Source organism: Artibeus jamaicensis, unplaced genomic scaffold, assembly GCF_021234435.1.
Source record: "Artibeus jamaicensis isolate MK-2021 breed Jamaican fruit bat unplaced genomic scaffold, CSHL_Jam_final scaffold_847, whole genome shotgun sequence".
Lineage (NCBI taxonomy): Eukaryota > Metazoa > Chordata > Mammalia > Chiroptera > Phyllostomidae > Artibeus > Artibeus jamaicensis.
Window position 1 is genome coordinate 24959108 of NW_026522057.1, and position 16066 is coordinate 24975173.

The 16066-nt window shown below is 50.5% G+C and overlaps 1 protein-coding gene across 2 annotated transcripts in view; it reads right to left on the reverse strand.

Annotated features, from left to right (window-relative positions):
• Window positions 1-16066, reverse strand: part of CLCN6 (chloride voltage-gated channel 6) — a 37239-nt gene that overhangs the window by 17583 nt on the left and 3590 nt on the right. For both annotated transcript variants that reach the window (XR_008390671.1, XM_037165680.2), the window contains exons 4-9: window positions 13712-13777; window positions 13320-13385; window positions 10810-10876; window positions 7649-7755; window positions 7028-7154; window positions 846-913 (exon numbers count right to left, since the gene is read on the reverse strand). Coding sequence is in view for 1 of the 2 variants with exons in the window: in XM_037165680.2 (XP_037021575.2) it covers window positions 846-913; window positions 7028-7154; window positions 7649-7755; window positions 10810-10876; window positions 13320-13385; window positions 13712-13777 (501 nt within the window). In the remaining variant the exon portion in view is untranslated. The remainder of the gene's footprint in view (window positions 1-845; window positions 914-7027; window positions 7155-7648; window positions 7756-10809; window positions 10877-13319; window positions 13386-13711; window positions 13778-16066) is intronic.

Here is a 16066-nt window from a genome sequence, read left to right on the forward strand (position 1 = left end):
TGCTCGGGGTGGCGGGAAGAAGGGCCCAGGCGCCACCTGCCAACCTGTCCGCCAAATGCTCATGCAGCCGCCCCACCCCCGCTCGCTCCCGGGAGGTGGGGGCGGCAGCAAGACAGAGAGAGAAGACGAACTGTGGACGAGACCGACTTTTCTCCTCTGCTTCGACCACTGTCGGTCACTCTGTCCCCTCAGAAGGGGACAGGGATGTGTCCACAAGTGACAGGTCATGAGGCACGGAGATGTCCCCCACCTGCAGACTAGCCCATAAGGACGGAGCGTCTGATTGCTAGGCCGGCTCCACACTGGGGGCTGCTGCTGGCCCTGCGCTACCTCAGGGGCAGTCCACGCAGCCCTGCGCCCGGAGCCACCTCGGACGGGCTTCCGGCCCCTTGGGATTCGGCGGCGCTGAGCCAGCCACCCACCGATCCACCTCCCGTGGAGGCACCGGGCAGTGGCTGTGGGGGCACCAGGGGGCTTCCGTCTGAACACACTTTCTCTGGGTCCCATTCTGGCCCTAGGACTTGGCAGGGCCTTGTTAAAACTTTGAGGTGTCATGCCTGGCCAGTGCGGCTCAGGTGGCTGGGTGTGTCATCCTGCAAACCCAAAGGTCGCTGGTTTGAATCCTGCTCAGGACACACACCTGGGGTTCGGGTTTGGTCCCTAGTTGGGGTGCACGCAAGAGGCAACTGATTACTGTTCCTGTCTCGCATCGATGTTTCTCTTTCTCCCTCCCTCCCGCTCTCTCTAGAATCAATGATCAGACTCTGAAGTTGTGTTCAGGTGGCCTCACAGAGTGCCCTGCCCAGGAAAGCGCTCCAAGGGCTTCCCCTCCCTGCCGCCCTTACCTGAGGGAGGCCAGCGCCCACCACTGCGCCGCTGTGGATCATGGGGCCTTCCTTTCCCACGAAAAGCCCTGGGACGGGGGAGAGGGGAGACCGTCAGTCAGCACTGAACCCACCCCAGCTCAGGAGGCCTGTCCTGTGTAAGTCTTCCTCTTGGTGACTTTGCAGCAGAGATGATTGTGTGACTATCTAACGGAAGGAGCGAGTCAAATTCCCATCAGGTGATAGGGGTTACTCTTTATTTGAAGTCTGAACTGGGCATCAGCAAACTACAGCCTGCAGGCTAAACAGGATCTCCGGGCTGTGTTTTGTACAGCTGGAGAGTGAAGGGTAAGTTTTACATTCTTATCTGGGTATGTTTTAAATGGTTACGTGTTGGGGACCACTTTGTGTGGCATCGGAGACTGCCGCGCTCCACAAGCAAGGCCTTGAGAGAGGCCCGTGGGCCTCGACTGCAACGCCGGGAGTGCTGGAGGCGGGCACCCAGGGTGCCCGCGGGAAATCGGGCCTAAAGAATACATCATACCCTTTGAAGCTTGCTTTACTTTTATGGCTCTGTCGAAATACACGGGATATTTAAGTTCAAGGCATAAAGAGCGAAGTCCTAATGTCATGAAACACGTCTTGCAGACCATCTGGCGTCAGCATGACTCACAGACCCTGACCTGAGGCAGACAGACCTGTGTTCCTTCAGCTGTTACCGAGATGACACCTGTGTTTGCATGACTATTGGCCTTTGACATTGACTGATGGGCTATGCACGCTGTGTACCCCTGCACACACCATTCCCAATAAAAACTGTTTCAGAGAAGGGCTGGGGTGTCCCCCACTAGAGGGAATCACCACCCCATCCCAAGGGAACAACAGCTCGTGTCCGGGACGACTTATTTCTCATCCTTAGCAGCCGGCAGAGATGGGACGGGGAAGCCCCCATCTTGGCACCCCAACAGTGACCCTTGATTCCGGACCTGCATCGGCCAAGAGGCTACAAGCCATCATCACAGAAGGCACACCAGACAGACAGGATTCGGGGCCTTCGTCCCACAGTAAGGGACGGCGGCACCGGGCGTCTGCTTACGCCGCTGGTGTGTCTGCGATGAGGGGAAGGGGGGTTTCTTTCAGCGCCACCCCTTGTGCCTGTTCAGAACTGTGCCAGGTCCTCTTCCCCGCCCTCTGCCCCCAGGTGTTTCAGGAAGGGAATCAGTAGCTGACATCCATCTCATTCCCCAGCAATTAGCCAGAGAGGTTTACAGAACTAGATAAGCAGAGCGAGGGTGGGGGAAGACAAAACCAAAAGGAAAAGTAGCCCAGCCCCTGATAGGGGCTCGGGGCTTTCCGAGGAGCAGGAGATTCGTTTTCCACTGCTTCAGCAGCTTCTTCAGACTGCGGGACACCAGGCTGAAGAACAGAACTTAATTCACTTATTACAGATAGTAAAGACCTACTGTCCTGGTTCCCAGATACAGGCTCTTCAGATTTCCAAGTGTGGGGAAAAGTGGAGCAGAAATTAAATGGTATCAGAAGAACGGGACCCCTATAGGACATTGGAATTTATTGCCCTGGAGCCTAGCTAGAGTGGCTCTGGCCCCTATTCATTCTAGAAACCCTGATATTCAGCAAAGCTCAGACACGACAGAGGGGACTCGCAGGGCTGTGGTGGGCGTGGTTGCTGAACCTAATAATAAACACCCACCACCACAAACGAAGGAGGGATGCTCCCTCCCCAGCCCTCCCCGGGTCCCACTCCAGGATAACTCGCTGGAGTAGCCACCTGCTCCCCACTCTCCTCGTCAGATTCATCTCCGGCCATGGCCAGACTACCACCGCCACGCAGCCATGTCTCCCAGAGGCTGCGCAAGCCAGAGACTGGAAAGCTGTCTGCATTCCCCACTGAATTCTGGCCAGGTCATCCCTGAGATGAGGGACAGCAGCCCCCGGGGTTTTCTCCAGATCCCTGAGCAGAGCAAAAGGGGGAAGATCACTCTAAGGATGGAACAAACTGCTTCTCGGGTCACTCCCAGGGAACAGGCCACTGTTTAACCCCTCAACTCCCCACTCAGGTTTCATTCCTAGGAGGAGAGTGACCTTTCTACTATCTTTCTGACATCTAACCGAGGTGGGAAGGGGGCTATCGAAGGAACAAGAAGTTTACATTCGATGGCTCTGGCAGCTGCTCCCAGGAGCTGGCTGCCAGGTCAAGGACCAGCACTTAGTCTTTTGCAAAAGCTGAAATATTATTGCTCTTGGTTACCAGACGAGAGATCGTTGGACCTCCCGGGCTGGGAGAAGGTAGGACAGAGGCTGAAGTGGCACCGACACATGGAGTAGAGGTAGGCTCGCAATGCCTCCTCGCTTGGAGCCCCGCACCGCACTGCTCTCTGCCCACTGCCTACCGGGCAGCCAAGGGTTAAGGGCTTAAAGCTGACAGAAGAGGAGACAGAAGAGGGGACAGGAACTAACATCACAGAGGGGTCTCTCCCCACTCCTGTGAGCAGAGCTAAGCCTTGTCGATCCAGCAATTCAAACCGGGCAGTTCACTCCAGTAGATCCCTCACACCCGGTGCTGTTATTTTGTTTTCCTACTCTTTGCACACCTACAGGAGTGTTAGGACAGTTAACCCCCAATCTGAAATCACTGAATGGCTCTTCCTCCCTGCCAGCCACACAGGACCCTCACGCCTACCTCACAGCCCTCGGTCAGCTTATCACCAAGGGCCGAGAGAGGGCGCGACAATTACCCCGGGGAAGAGGGCGCACCTGTGTCTCCCCCTCCTGAAGGAGCCCTGGAGCTGCCGGCATGGAAAAGGCTACCCTGCTCACGGCCTGCCTCTGTCCCCTGGATGCCCCCCCCACCCCCGGACCGGGAAGAAACAGAATAGATGACGAAGATGCTCTTGTCACTTGTCAGGAGCTCACTTGTGGTCCAGGCTGCTCTAAGCTATGGGTTACCGGTCTGAAGTGGGACTCCAGTCGGCGCTCTTGGGAGGAGGCCCACACGGACAGCAAGGGGCCTTTCCCACCGATCTCAAGCGACAAATCCATCAACTCCAGGACAATATACGGTTCACTGAACAGGGGCCTTTTGGGCCTTGCATGACAACTTACAATGGCTCAATCCAAGGGCTTGGTTTGAAGGACCAAATCTGCGTGTCTAGGTGACAGGGGCTACAGGATGCCTCCTGACCACTGTCATCTTTTGTGCCCTGAGATGCATGCACAAACTGTTTTCCAGAGGCCATGCAAGCAAAAAGCAAGTAGCAGGCTTCATCAGACTTACCACCGTGTCGGCCATAACAAACAAAAAGGGGGAGATGTAAGACAAGGACCTACATCCAAGATGACTGCATCCAGCAAAGCTTTCATTTACAATGGAAGGGCAGATAAAGTGCTTCCCAGATAAGGTCAAGTCAAAGGAGTGCATCATCACCAAGTCCTTATATGAAATGTTAAAGGGACTTATCTCAGAAAAATATAAAAAATATGAACAGTGAAATGAACACAAACTCACAACGATCAACAAAATGAACCTAAAAGAAGAGACAACCAATAGAAACAAAAACTAAGCAAACAACTAGAACCGGAACCTAGAATCAGAGAAATGGAGATCACACAGAGGGATTTCAGTGGGGAGGGGGAAGGTACGGGAAAGCATAACTGGTAGGAATAAAATAGACAGGGAGGGGTTAAGAATAGTACAGGAAAGAACTAAAGAAAAACCTGTATGTACAACCCACGGACATGAACTAAGGGCGGGAGGATGCTGGAGGGCTGGGGTGGGAGGGCGGAGGGGGGACATGGGGAAGATAATTGAGAAAATTGCAATAGTGTAATCAATAAAAAATACTTCAAAAAAGGGGGGGAGATGTTGGGGACCACTTTGTGTGGCATCGGAGACTGTAGCCCCCCACAAGCAAGGCCCTGAGAGAGCCGTGAGCCTCGACTGGAACGCCGGGAGTACTGGAGGCGGGCACCCAGGGTTCCCTCGGGAAATCGGGCCTAAAGAATACACCATCCCCTTTGAAGCTTGCTTTGCTTTTATGGCTCTGTTGATATACACCCAATGTTTACAGTCAAGGCACAAGGAGTGAACTCCTTCGTTTAGAAAAGGCTTCCCTGATGCAATCCACCTCCACCCATTGGACTCTCTCGACCCAGACTTCTCCAAGCTGTGTGTCATCCCCCTGAAGTGGAATTCCTGGAGTGGTATTCAACATCACCTAGGAGGGACTTTCTCTACCAACTAAAGGGACAAATTGATAAATTGCAGCTACAGCTACATCAGCAGCTCCAGGACATTCGATGCTTAATTGGCTAGATGAACACCCGCCCTCCGAAAATTGGTTTGATGGACTTAATCTGAGAATGTGGGTCTTTTGAGATGCTGGTTGTTTACTGATTCTAATAATGCTTTGTAACTTGTTCTTGCTAAATCTTTCTCACCCTGAAGCCCTTGCTACGTATCTTCACAGTAACTTCCCGAAATCTGTGCTAATTCTCCCAAAGTATGAATTGTAACCAGGGCTGTTACTCTTGTCATCTTCTTGCATTTGTAACATTCTTCAAGGCACTGAATTTACAAGTTTGGGTTATGGCAGCGCCTGGGCTCCTCCTTGTTTTAATCCTTATTTGTGCTTTATGATGTATATGGAAGTTGTTTTCTTGTGATTGCATTCGGGAACAGCAAATAATAGGTTTCGCAGGCCTAACAGCTTCAACTGACTTAAAAAACAGAAAAGGGAGAGATGTTGGGAACCACCCTGCCTGGTTTCAGGAACTGTAACTGCCCCCCATGGCTAAGTGAGTGACCTCCGGGATGTGGGCCACAGGAGACAAAGCTTGTCTCTGACAGCAAGCCCTGCTTCCCCTTCTTCCCCTACCCGCAAAGCATGGTCGATGTCCATGGCGGGTACGACCCCTCGGAGAGGGGCAACCTAGGCCAGGCACGATCACTTGGGAGGCCATCATGGAAGGACTCAGGGGCTGCAACAAGGAGGGAGCCATGGACCCTTGTCCCCCTGCTACTGTGACATAGCCCGAGTCCCCTTTTCTGTCTGGGAGAAGTGCTTCCTGGCTCTAATCCACTTAAGCCTAAAAGCCTATGATGGGGGAGGCAGCGCAGCTCCTTGCCTTGCTAGAGTGGTATCCGGGGTAAATCAGGCCTAAGAAAGAATATGTAAAAATCCGGTGAAACCTGCTTCTTTTAGAATGCTCTCATTTAAATGACAAGGGTCCAAGCAAGAAGTTGGTTCCTCAGAGTTTTATGGCTCTTTAGCTATCTGACCCTGGCTGAGAATAAGCCCTCATACTTCTTTGAATGCTATCCATTGTTTGATCCTTACCTGTGTTCTTGTACAATGAACTCAATAAAAGCCCCTTAAGGAAGAGTCTCTTGGCCCTTCCCCTTTGAGGGATTGGCCACCTCTCCTCCCCAAGCAGATCATGTGTTCGTAGTGTTTACTTTCATCCATGGTGGATGGGGGGACTTTGCGGGCAAAGTAGCCCCCACACTCCTTATCTTATGAAACACATCTTGGAGACCCTCTGGCGTCAGCATGACTCACAGACCCTGACCTGAGGCAGATAGACCTCTGTGTTCCTTCAACTGTTACCGATAGATGACACCTGTGTTTGTATGACTGCTGGCCTTTGACATTGACTGATGAGCTATGCACGCTGTGTACCCCTGCACACACCATTCCCGAAAAAAGCCGATTCAGAGAAGGGCTGGGGCGTCCCCCACTAGAGGGAATCGCCACCCTCTTTCCCGAGGGAACAGCAAGATTGTGTCCCGGACGACCTGTTCTCATCCATGGCAGCTGGTAGATCTCTGTGGGATGGGGAAGCGCACAGTTATGCATGTGTAAGTTCCTAAATAATATTTTCTATTTTGCCTCTTGGCCCACAAAGCCTAACGTGTTGATTACCTGGCTGTCTGCATAAAAAGCTGGGCGACTTTGCTGAAAGCCAACCCCACAGACCAACTAGATGGTCGGTCTGCTTCAAACCAAAGGGCCCCTTACCAGCAGTGTCTGCACGGAGAAGAGTAAGCCATCAGCAGGAACGCAGAGACCTGTTTGAGGGCGGGCCCCCCAACCCGAATCTGCTTCATTCACACACATAATGCCCCTTGCCATCCACCACCCCGCTGGAAGACATGCAGGTAAAGTCAGAGAGACCCTCCTTACCTCCAGCCACACTGAACAACACGCCGAAAGCTTTGCAGAGCAGGGTCCGCAGACGCACAATTCCGGGCACCTTCACACCATTCAGGTAGCATTTGATCTCGGGTATCCCGGAACCTGCTGCCACTGGCTGGCGGGAGAGTAGGCATACCCATGCACCCAAGCCCGTCAGCTCCGGCCCACCCTCACCAAATGCGACAGAGGGACACCCGACTCCTCCCTTAGCGCCAGCACCACCTGTGGGGCCTGGGAGGACACAGGTGCCTGGTCCCACCCCTGGTCTCTGACCCCAGAGGTCTGAGGGCAATGGGAGAACATGCATTTCTAACAAATTCCCGGAGACTTGGCATCACCTGCAGAGCCTTTCAATGATACATGCAGACACCCCACTTCCAGAAATTTTGATTACCCGAAACAACCGGGTACCAGTTGTTTTCAAAGTTCCCCAGGGGATCCTAATGTGCTTCCCAAGGTGGAGAACCCCCCTCCGCCCCAATCTAGACGTTTCCTCTTTAATCTCACCAGAGGCCACACTCCTTTCCTCTCGGACACATTTCTAAGTGAATGAGTGGCGTGCAGGGCCCCAAACCTCGACAACAGAACGGCAGCGCCCACACCCCTCACCTCAATTAGGACGAGCAGGCTCCCCAAGAAGACAAAGATCAAGTTGAAACCCAAGAGTTCGAGGAGGGACAGGGCGAGGCACCCTTTTCGGCTGCATTCTTCCACCGCTACAGAAGGCGGGTTAAGGAAACTGTGCTGGCCAACCGAGGGCTTCCCTGCAAACACCCGACGCGTGTGGCGTTGCTTCTGAAGCATGTTTACTGCTCCTCCTCCTGGTCTCCACGTACGAACAAAAACAACTAGAAACCGCTTTAACTATGGAATGCTTCAAATATTACACAAAGGAACCATCACCTGTACCCTCCTAGCCCTGGCTTTAATAAATCTCAATGTGATACCCTATTTGCTCCAGGTATTTTTAAATTTATTATTTATTTATTTTAAAAGATTTTATTTATATATCCTTAGAGAGAGGGGAAGGGAGGGAGAAAGTGAGAAACATCGGTGTGCAAGAGATACACTGACTGGCTGCTTCTCTCATGCCCCCAACTGGGGACCCTGCCTGCAACCCAGGCATGTGACCTGACTGGGCATTGAGCTCAGGACCTTTTGGTTTGCAGGCTGGAGCTCAATCCACTGAGCCACAGCAGCCAGGGCTATCTTTGTAAAGATAAAACATTAAGAGCCATTAAAAAAACAACAAAAATAAAGAAAACTTTGCCCTGACCAGCACGGCTCAGTTGGTTGCACGTCATTCCACAAAGTCAAGAATCGCGGGTTCAGTTCCCGATCCGGGCACCTGCCTGGGCCCAGTCCCCTGTTGGGGAGCATGGGAGGGGCAACGGATGGATGTTTCTCTCACATATCACTGTTTCTCTCCCTTTCTGTCTCCCTCCCTTCCCATCTCTGTAAAAATAACATTTAAAAACACAATGAAAAGAACAACCTTTACGTCTCTGTCCTCGGGAGGGACCGCTAACATGAAATCTCTGTGCGTCCTTCCCGCTGTGGAGCGTCACGGAAACCGGGCCTCTTGAAAGCGGAGCCGGAGCCGCTGACCCAGAGGGCCCGCCTCGCCTGCCCCACTCCGCAAACCCGTGGAACGTGGGGACTGGGCACGTAAGCAGCAGTTTTCAAATGGCGCGCAAACCCCGGAATACAGCAGACACCGTGACTAACGTCAGCCTGACTTACGTTAGCTTATCTGCACCTACAGGAACGCCTTCCTCAGCTTACTGACACCCCAAGTCTCTTCCCCCACTCGTGTAATTGCTCCCCTCATTAACTCCTCTCGCCTTCACCTCCTAATCCCAGCACCGTTTGAGCTCCGCCTGAATCAGGGCTTCCCAAAAGGCTGTTCTTTGAATCTCGAACGAATGCTTGTTGCCTCCGGCCTTATAGTTGCAGATCAGCACCTGAGTATTTTCAGATGTCTCCGTATAGTTCCTATGTTTCTAAAACTAAAAATAATGGCACTATGTTTTAGGCACATATTCCAACTTTCTTTTTCTTAGTCAATGCTACGTCTTTGGGAATTAGCTATGTCCCTACACACAATTCTGCTTCGTTCATTTTAACTTTGGCACAAAACCGTATTAGTGAACACTCTCTAATTTTCCCATTTGGTGTGATTCCAACTTTTTGCAGTCGCAAACCTGCAATAAACGTCTTTGGATGGGTCTCAGGTCCACAGTTGGGGGAGGAACTCACGAGTCCTGGGAAGGTGCAACTTCACACTTCCATTTCCCAATCAGCGCTGAGGGGGGCACGTTCCCATCGGGTTATTTATTGGCCATTCAATTTCCCTCCACTGAGAACTGCCTGTTCGCATCCTTTACTAGTTTTCGTACTGCGCTGTTTGGGCTTTGCTTCTTAGAGTTACAGTTCTTCCTGTGTTACGCAGACTGAATAACTTCCCTGAGGCTGTGGACTTGTTACTCACTTTGTTGATATTTGTTTTGGGGTTTGTTTGTATCAGTAGAACATTTACTTTGATGTGGTCAAATTTTTAAATGTTTTTCCTTTTCGCTGTGTGCCTTCTGGGATTTTAAGGAATGATTCCCTACTCTTGACATCATGTAGGTCTTACAGGTTTTGTTTTGCCCATTTACATTTTCAATCCACCTGGAGTGAATTCTAGTACAAAGTAGGAGTCTAGTTGTCTATTTTTCCAGCTGGAGAACCAACATTCCAGCACGTTTTATTAAACGGTCCATTCTGCCCTCACCGAGAGATCGCACTAACTCCGCCACTCACTGCACTTCCGGGGCAGGCCGGCTGCTGCTTCTCTATTGTTCCCCATGTCTAACTAGACGTCCTTGCACCCGTGTAACTGTTTCAATTACTGTCTCCTAAATGATGGAAGTCTTGACACCTGGTAGGGCAAATCTCCCTGCCTGTTGCTCAAAACTGAGCAGGACAGTAAGATGTCAGGAAAATTCCTGGACAAGTGGAATGCGGAAACTGAGACACGAACATCAAACAAGACCAAATAGTTTGAGCAACTCAGAGCCAGCTGGTGAATGGGAGACCTTATCTCGCCTAACCGAGGGCGAGGAAGCAAATGGTTTATACCTCTCCTCCCTAACCAGAGGATACTGTAGCCTCCCTGGCCATAAACCACAGGCCTCTGGGGAAGAAGCTGAGCAGCGCCCCCCCCCCCCCCCCCCCCCCCCCCGCTCTCAGGAGAAATAGCACTTCTGTCAGCACCTGTCTGCCCCACCCCTGGGAACTGCCACCTCCGAACCCCCACATTTCCCCCCATATAAACTTGCTTCTGAAAGCTCAGGGGGAGGTGGATATTGGCAGCCTTCTCAGACTGTGGACTCTGATATTAATGACAACGCAGCTATAATCCGGCCCAGCTCTACTTTCTGCCTGGACTCAGTGGCCCTCTGGTTTACTTCACACAAATTTAGGAAGGTAATTTTCAAGTTCCATGAAAAATTCTATTGGCATTTTCACTGGCACTACGTTGAATGTACAGATTGGGCAAAGTAGGCATCCTGGTAGTGCGTTTCTCACTAACCACAAATATGAGTATCTATCTTATCAAAGTGTTCTTTTCGTGTCCTTCGATGATACTTAAAAACCTTACAGCAGAAAATGGCTAATAAATAGCTCTTCACAGATCATGTCTACTGTTAAAGTCATTTCTAAACAAGAAAACAAAACCAGAAACTGCTGACATCCAGGAACGCCAAGGCCGGTGCAAAGGATACACGTCTGTACCACTCCAAACTTGAGCTGGGTGAAGAGGCGCACAAAGAAATCCACAAAGAGACCCACCTGTGAAGAGCAGAGGAGCCGTCAGCCACGCAGCTCTTCCCGGCGCCGGTGCAGGCGCTGGCACGGGCCTGCCCCACTGCCTTTGCGGCCCTGGGCACGCACAGGTGGGTTACAACCAGCGATGGGCGAACCGGCTTTCCTTAGTCACCCTGGCTCTCCAGAGGGCCCCACTCCAGCCTGGCCCCACTGCTCGCCAAAGAACAAAAGCACGAGGCACAGCTATGAGAGATGGAGAGTAAAACAAAGAAAGGAAAGGATGCAGAAGAAGAAGACGGGAGACGGGGAGGACGACTGAGTCTTCCGTGATGCATAGCAGGATGCGCACACAGCTTAGATGATCTGAATGCCAGCATGCCCTTGGATGTTTGTGGATTTGCACGTTGGTTATTACTGCAAAACTCACAAACACTGTGACTTCTATCGCTATCGGTATTTTATATATGTCATTACTTTGACTTATTCGTGTCTTACATAGTCAATGGTCACCCTTGCAAATAAGAAAAAAACAGTCATGCTTCCTATTCCACTCTCCTAGGTCCCCACTTAAAGGAGAACTGGACAGACTTCTGATTTTGGAGATTCAGGATCAGAGGCTTGAGGCCTTTAACTCCCGACTTCCCTCAAGCCAATACTGGAGGTCCTTAAATGTAAAAGTAATAAGTGGTGACAAGTCAAAGGCCAAGCCAAAGTACCACGAGATACATTTGGAGGCAGGCCTTCCTCCCCGTAACATGAGGGTGCCAGGTAAAGTTGCTGGTATTGATTAATGGCAGTTCAAAGGAGTTTGATAGGAAAGCAGGAAGACTAGCACGTAGACGGCTAATGGTTATGCTTATTACAGGGAAATTTGCAATCAGAACCATACACAGCAAAACTGACACTCTGAAATTTCAATAAAACAATGAAATCAACCCAACTCGCCCCATACTGGTATCCGCTAAAATACTACCAGAGAGACCTCTGAATGCCACTCGTCGTAACTAGTAAGATGTTCCTTGATGTCTGAATTTACTGTAGTGACAATCCGGCAAGTGCCAGGAAACAAAAACCGTGGCTGACCCTTGGGGCTCCATTCTACTGGACATGTGTTTACATTTCACGGGTATGTCATGTAGACTTAAGTGACACTGTGGTCAATTCTGGAGAAAGGGGATGAACAGACTGCTGCTTGGGAACGTGTGTGACCCCTACTGTGGGCTGAATGTCTGTGTTCGCCGCCATCCTGAATCACTGTTGAAATTCTAACCGCAATTTGACAGTAGTTGGAGGAGGGGCCTTCAGGAAGTGACAAGGTCAGGAGGGTGAGGGCCTCATGAATGGGGTTAGTGACCTCATAAGGAGACCCCAGGAGGGAAAGGGAATTAGGGGAGGGGAAAATAGGTGAAGGGGGTTAATTGTGTGGTGACCGACGGCAACTGCACTTACAGTAACGTACATTACATAGTACGTACAAATACTGAATTATAATGCAGTGTGCCTAATATACAGATGCTATACGAGTTCGACCAGGATTAAAAAGAGGGAGACCCCAGAGAGCTCTCTCGCTCCCTTCTGCCATGTGAAGACAGAGCAAAAAGGTGGCCGTCTTCAGGCCAGGAGGCGGGCCCTCACCAGACACTAATCTGCCGGCCCTGGACCTTGAACTTCCAGCCTCTGGAGCGGTGAGAAACAGACATTTGTTGTTTAAGCCACCCAGTCGGTGCTACTTCCGTCACAGAAGCCCGAATGGTCTAAAACGACCCCTGTTCAAACACAGTACTGATGGGAAATCAGATGGGATGAGTGTCGTTCTGACTGACCGCTGACTTTTCCAGCTTTTCTTCTCCGGGTGTAACCACAGTTAAGTCAGCAGTTACGGTCCCAGACCTTTGCGCTACTATAGTTTTAAGTAACATTTCATCATCTTTCATTGTCAGTGATGCATCTGGGAATGTGCTGACCCCGGAACTCTGAGCATTTGGGTGTAGTCCTTTGTCCTCTGCCAGCTCTCCCTTCTAGGAAAAAAATCAGCCATGTGCAGACAAGCAGCCCAGGACGGCACAAAAAATTCCCTGAGATCGACAGTGTTTACTGGCACGCTGTCCTGCAGGGCATGACGCTCATGGTTTCGGTCTCACTGCTTTGCTCTTTCCCTACAGAGTGACCTTGACATCCACAGAGTACTGTCCCTCCCAAGTCATCTACCTAATAAGACCATCCCTTATGTAAGGGACAGGGCTTGCTCAAACCTTTGAGTGCTTTACAGAACACCAGAGTTGTATGACTCACTTTCATTTCATAAAGGGAAAGCAAAAGAGAAATATGAAAAACAGGTTATTAATTTTTTTAAAAAAGGAAGACAGACAAGGCAGGCCCTGTTATGACAGACAACTTATTCATCGGGCCCAAGCTTGACCTCTGACCCCACCTCCGCCCCCCCCACCCCCACACCCCATCTGCTCACCAGACCCGTGCAGACGCCAATGGCGAACACCACCATCCACTTCACCGCCTCGTACCTGCGACTTTTCTGTGCACACAGAAAAGAATGACTCAGTCTGTTACTGGGTTCTGCTGGCGCCGGGGAAGGCCCACACCCTGGCCAACCAGTCTGAGAGTGAGTTTCACACGGGGAGCAAAGATGGCAAGGGCCGTGACGTCCGAGACGGAGGGCGCTCTACAGTGCGAGGACGGTGGGCTCTAAGAGGCTGGGCCAGCGGGTACTCTGGCTGGCGGGGCGGAGGGCTAAGGAATAAATGCCCGCACCCCATGCAAGAGGTTTAAAGAGCACAGGGACAAAGGTGAAGGGGCTGTCGCAAGACCCACTCAGTCCCGAGAGAGCGGTAACAGGCCCACCTTATGATCCACAGTCTCCAAGACTTCCAGGTAAGGGTCATTGATGCAGCGGTCATAATCCAAACTCTGAAAGAGGGCATGCGGGGGACAGTCACGGAACGGTGTGACAGGGCCCCATGCTGAGGAAACAGACAAAGGTCATCTGTGTGTCCGCATACGGAAAGCAGAAGCGTCTGGGGACACCGGTGAGAGTGGCCATCGCTGAGGTGGTACTTTAGCGGGTGTTCACATCTGTGTGTTGTTTGGAATTTTCACAGCCAGCATGGTACACTTTTTTTTTCATTTAAAACACTATTTTTTTCTGATTACACAACGAAAGGCCACAGTAAAAAATTCTGCTGGGAAACTAGATTCACCCATGAGTGATTAAATACACATATTTTAATCAAATGAGTGACATCCCATTCTAGGAATAGGAAAAGAAAATGTTGAAAGATATGACTATCCCTCATACCAAATATTTATAGAACTGACTGGCCAATGAACTATTTGCTTAATGGCTTTGTCGAATAATGCTATGAGTTCACAAACACTTGAAAGGCGTTCAGATGCCCTGAACAGGTGAATCTCCAGACAGAAAGTGAATCAGTGGTGGCCCAGGGTCAGCGACAAGGGGGATGGGCAGTGACTCTGGTGATGGGAGAGGGAGGTGATGGAATGTTCTACAACTGATTTGGTGATGACTGCACAACTCTGACTACCCTGAACACACCACTGAACTACACACTGTAAAGGGGTAAGTTGTGTGGTGTATGAATTATATACTAACCTAACCCTGAATCCAGCTGTTTACAGGGCAGCTAGAGACAAATGCAATGCCAGAACGACACCAGTCTTTTCTTTCTGTTTCAAATAAATCAGTGTAGAGCCTAACACTGTAAGTGCATACCAGTGACTATACGAGCTCTTATTACAATCAGTTACTTCTCCTTTGCCATGACTCACTTCCTTTTATCCCTGCTGTATATGTTGCTCTTTGGTTTGGGAGACTAGTAACTTTTTAGAAAGTTTTTTCTACAGGTGTCCAGTAGGGCTGCTGCTTGTGGTTATGAGCAAAACAGCACCTGGCCATGGAGGCAAGTGGGGGCTAAGACTCCGCCCAAATTCAACCAGGCGGGGGCACCTCGTGATCACCCAGAAAGCATCTTCGGTGGGACTTGACCTGGGAATGTGGTTATGGCCCAGAGGGGTGGGCCTTTTATTCTAAGTCCTCTGCTCTGAGGGGGGCCTTTTTCTAATTCAAAAGAGCCTGTGACCTGCAAGAAAACAGTACTGTTTGGAAACAGCACGGGACAGGTAGGAAGTTATTCTTCAACCCGCCTATGTGAACGGATGGCAAAAAGGAGACTCTGCCATCTCACAAGACCCCACCTCACCAAGAGTCAAGCCCTTGTGATGGACTCTTACGCAGGTGGGGAGCACGTTTTGGAAAGCTTTTCAACAGAAGGGTTTTCTAGGTGAGCGGTGGTTTCTAACACCGTGGGAGCGGGCTTTTCGGATGAAGTGCCTGGCTCAATGTGCTTCCACACAGCACACGCCCTCAAGGAGCTCCAACTCAAAAGACGGCTAATTGAGAAATATTAATGACTCACAGGAAAGAACATTAACTCCTAAAACTTACACAAGTATGCGTATCAACTGAATGTAACTGCATTACAAATGGAAGCGCAACTCAGTGAAAGGCGTGGAGGCTGCTTGGGACCAGTAGGGTCTATGGGGGGTGAGGGTGGGGGGCGGGCTTGTGGGAGCCCCCAGGCACAGGAAGAAGAAGACTGGGACGTCTGTCAGTCGTGGTAACAGGCAGGATGGTATCACCAGGTTTACTGAGGCGACAATACAATACAGAGCATCTTATACTAACTCTTGCAAACCTCTCAACCATATACAGCCAACAAGTATTTTAAAAGCATGAGAAAATACATCAGTGGACACTGTGCTTTCTGACTCAGTAAAAGAAGTCCCATCAGAGTGGCACATTAAACACAGTGGGGCAGGCAGACTCCCGAATCCTGAGTATTTTGTCAAGTAAATTTCAAGGGGAAAAAAAAGATGGAGGAACCTAAAGACAGAAGAGATTTAAGATCTCAAACAAGTGCAACGTGAGGACCTTATCTGGAATCTGATTCAAACAAACTATTGAAAAATACACATGACATTTGTAAGACAACTGGAAAACTGGACTTTTTAAAAAAAGTATTCTCTATGGCATTTAATGAACCTGCGGGATTTAAGGAATATTTCTCTGCAGAACAGAAAGATGCTTTGCCCTGGCTGGTGTGGCTCTGTGGACAGAATGAACCAAAAGGTCACCGGTTTCATTCCCCATCAGGGCAAATGCCTGGGCTGCAGTTGGGG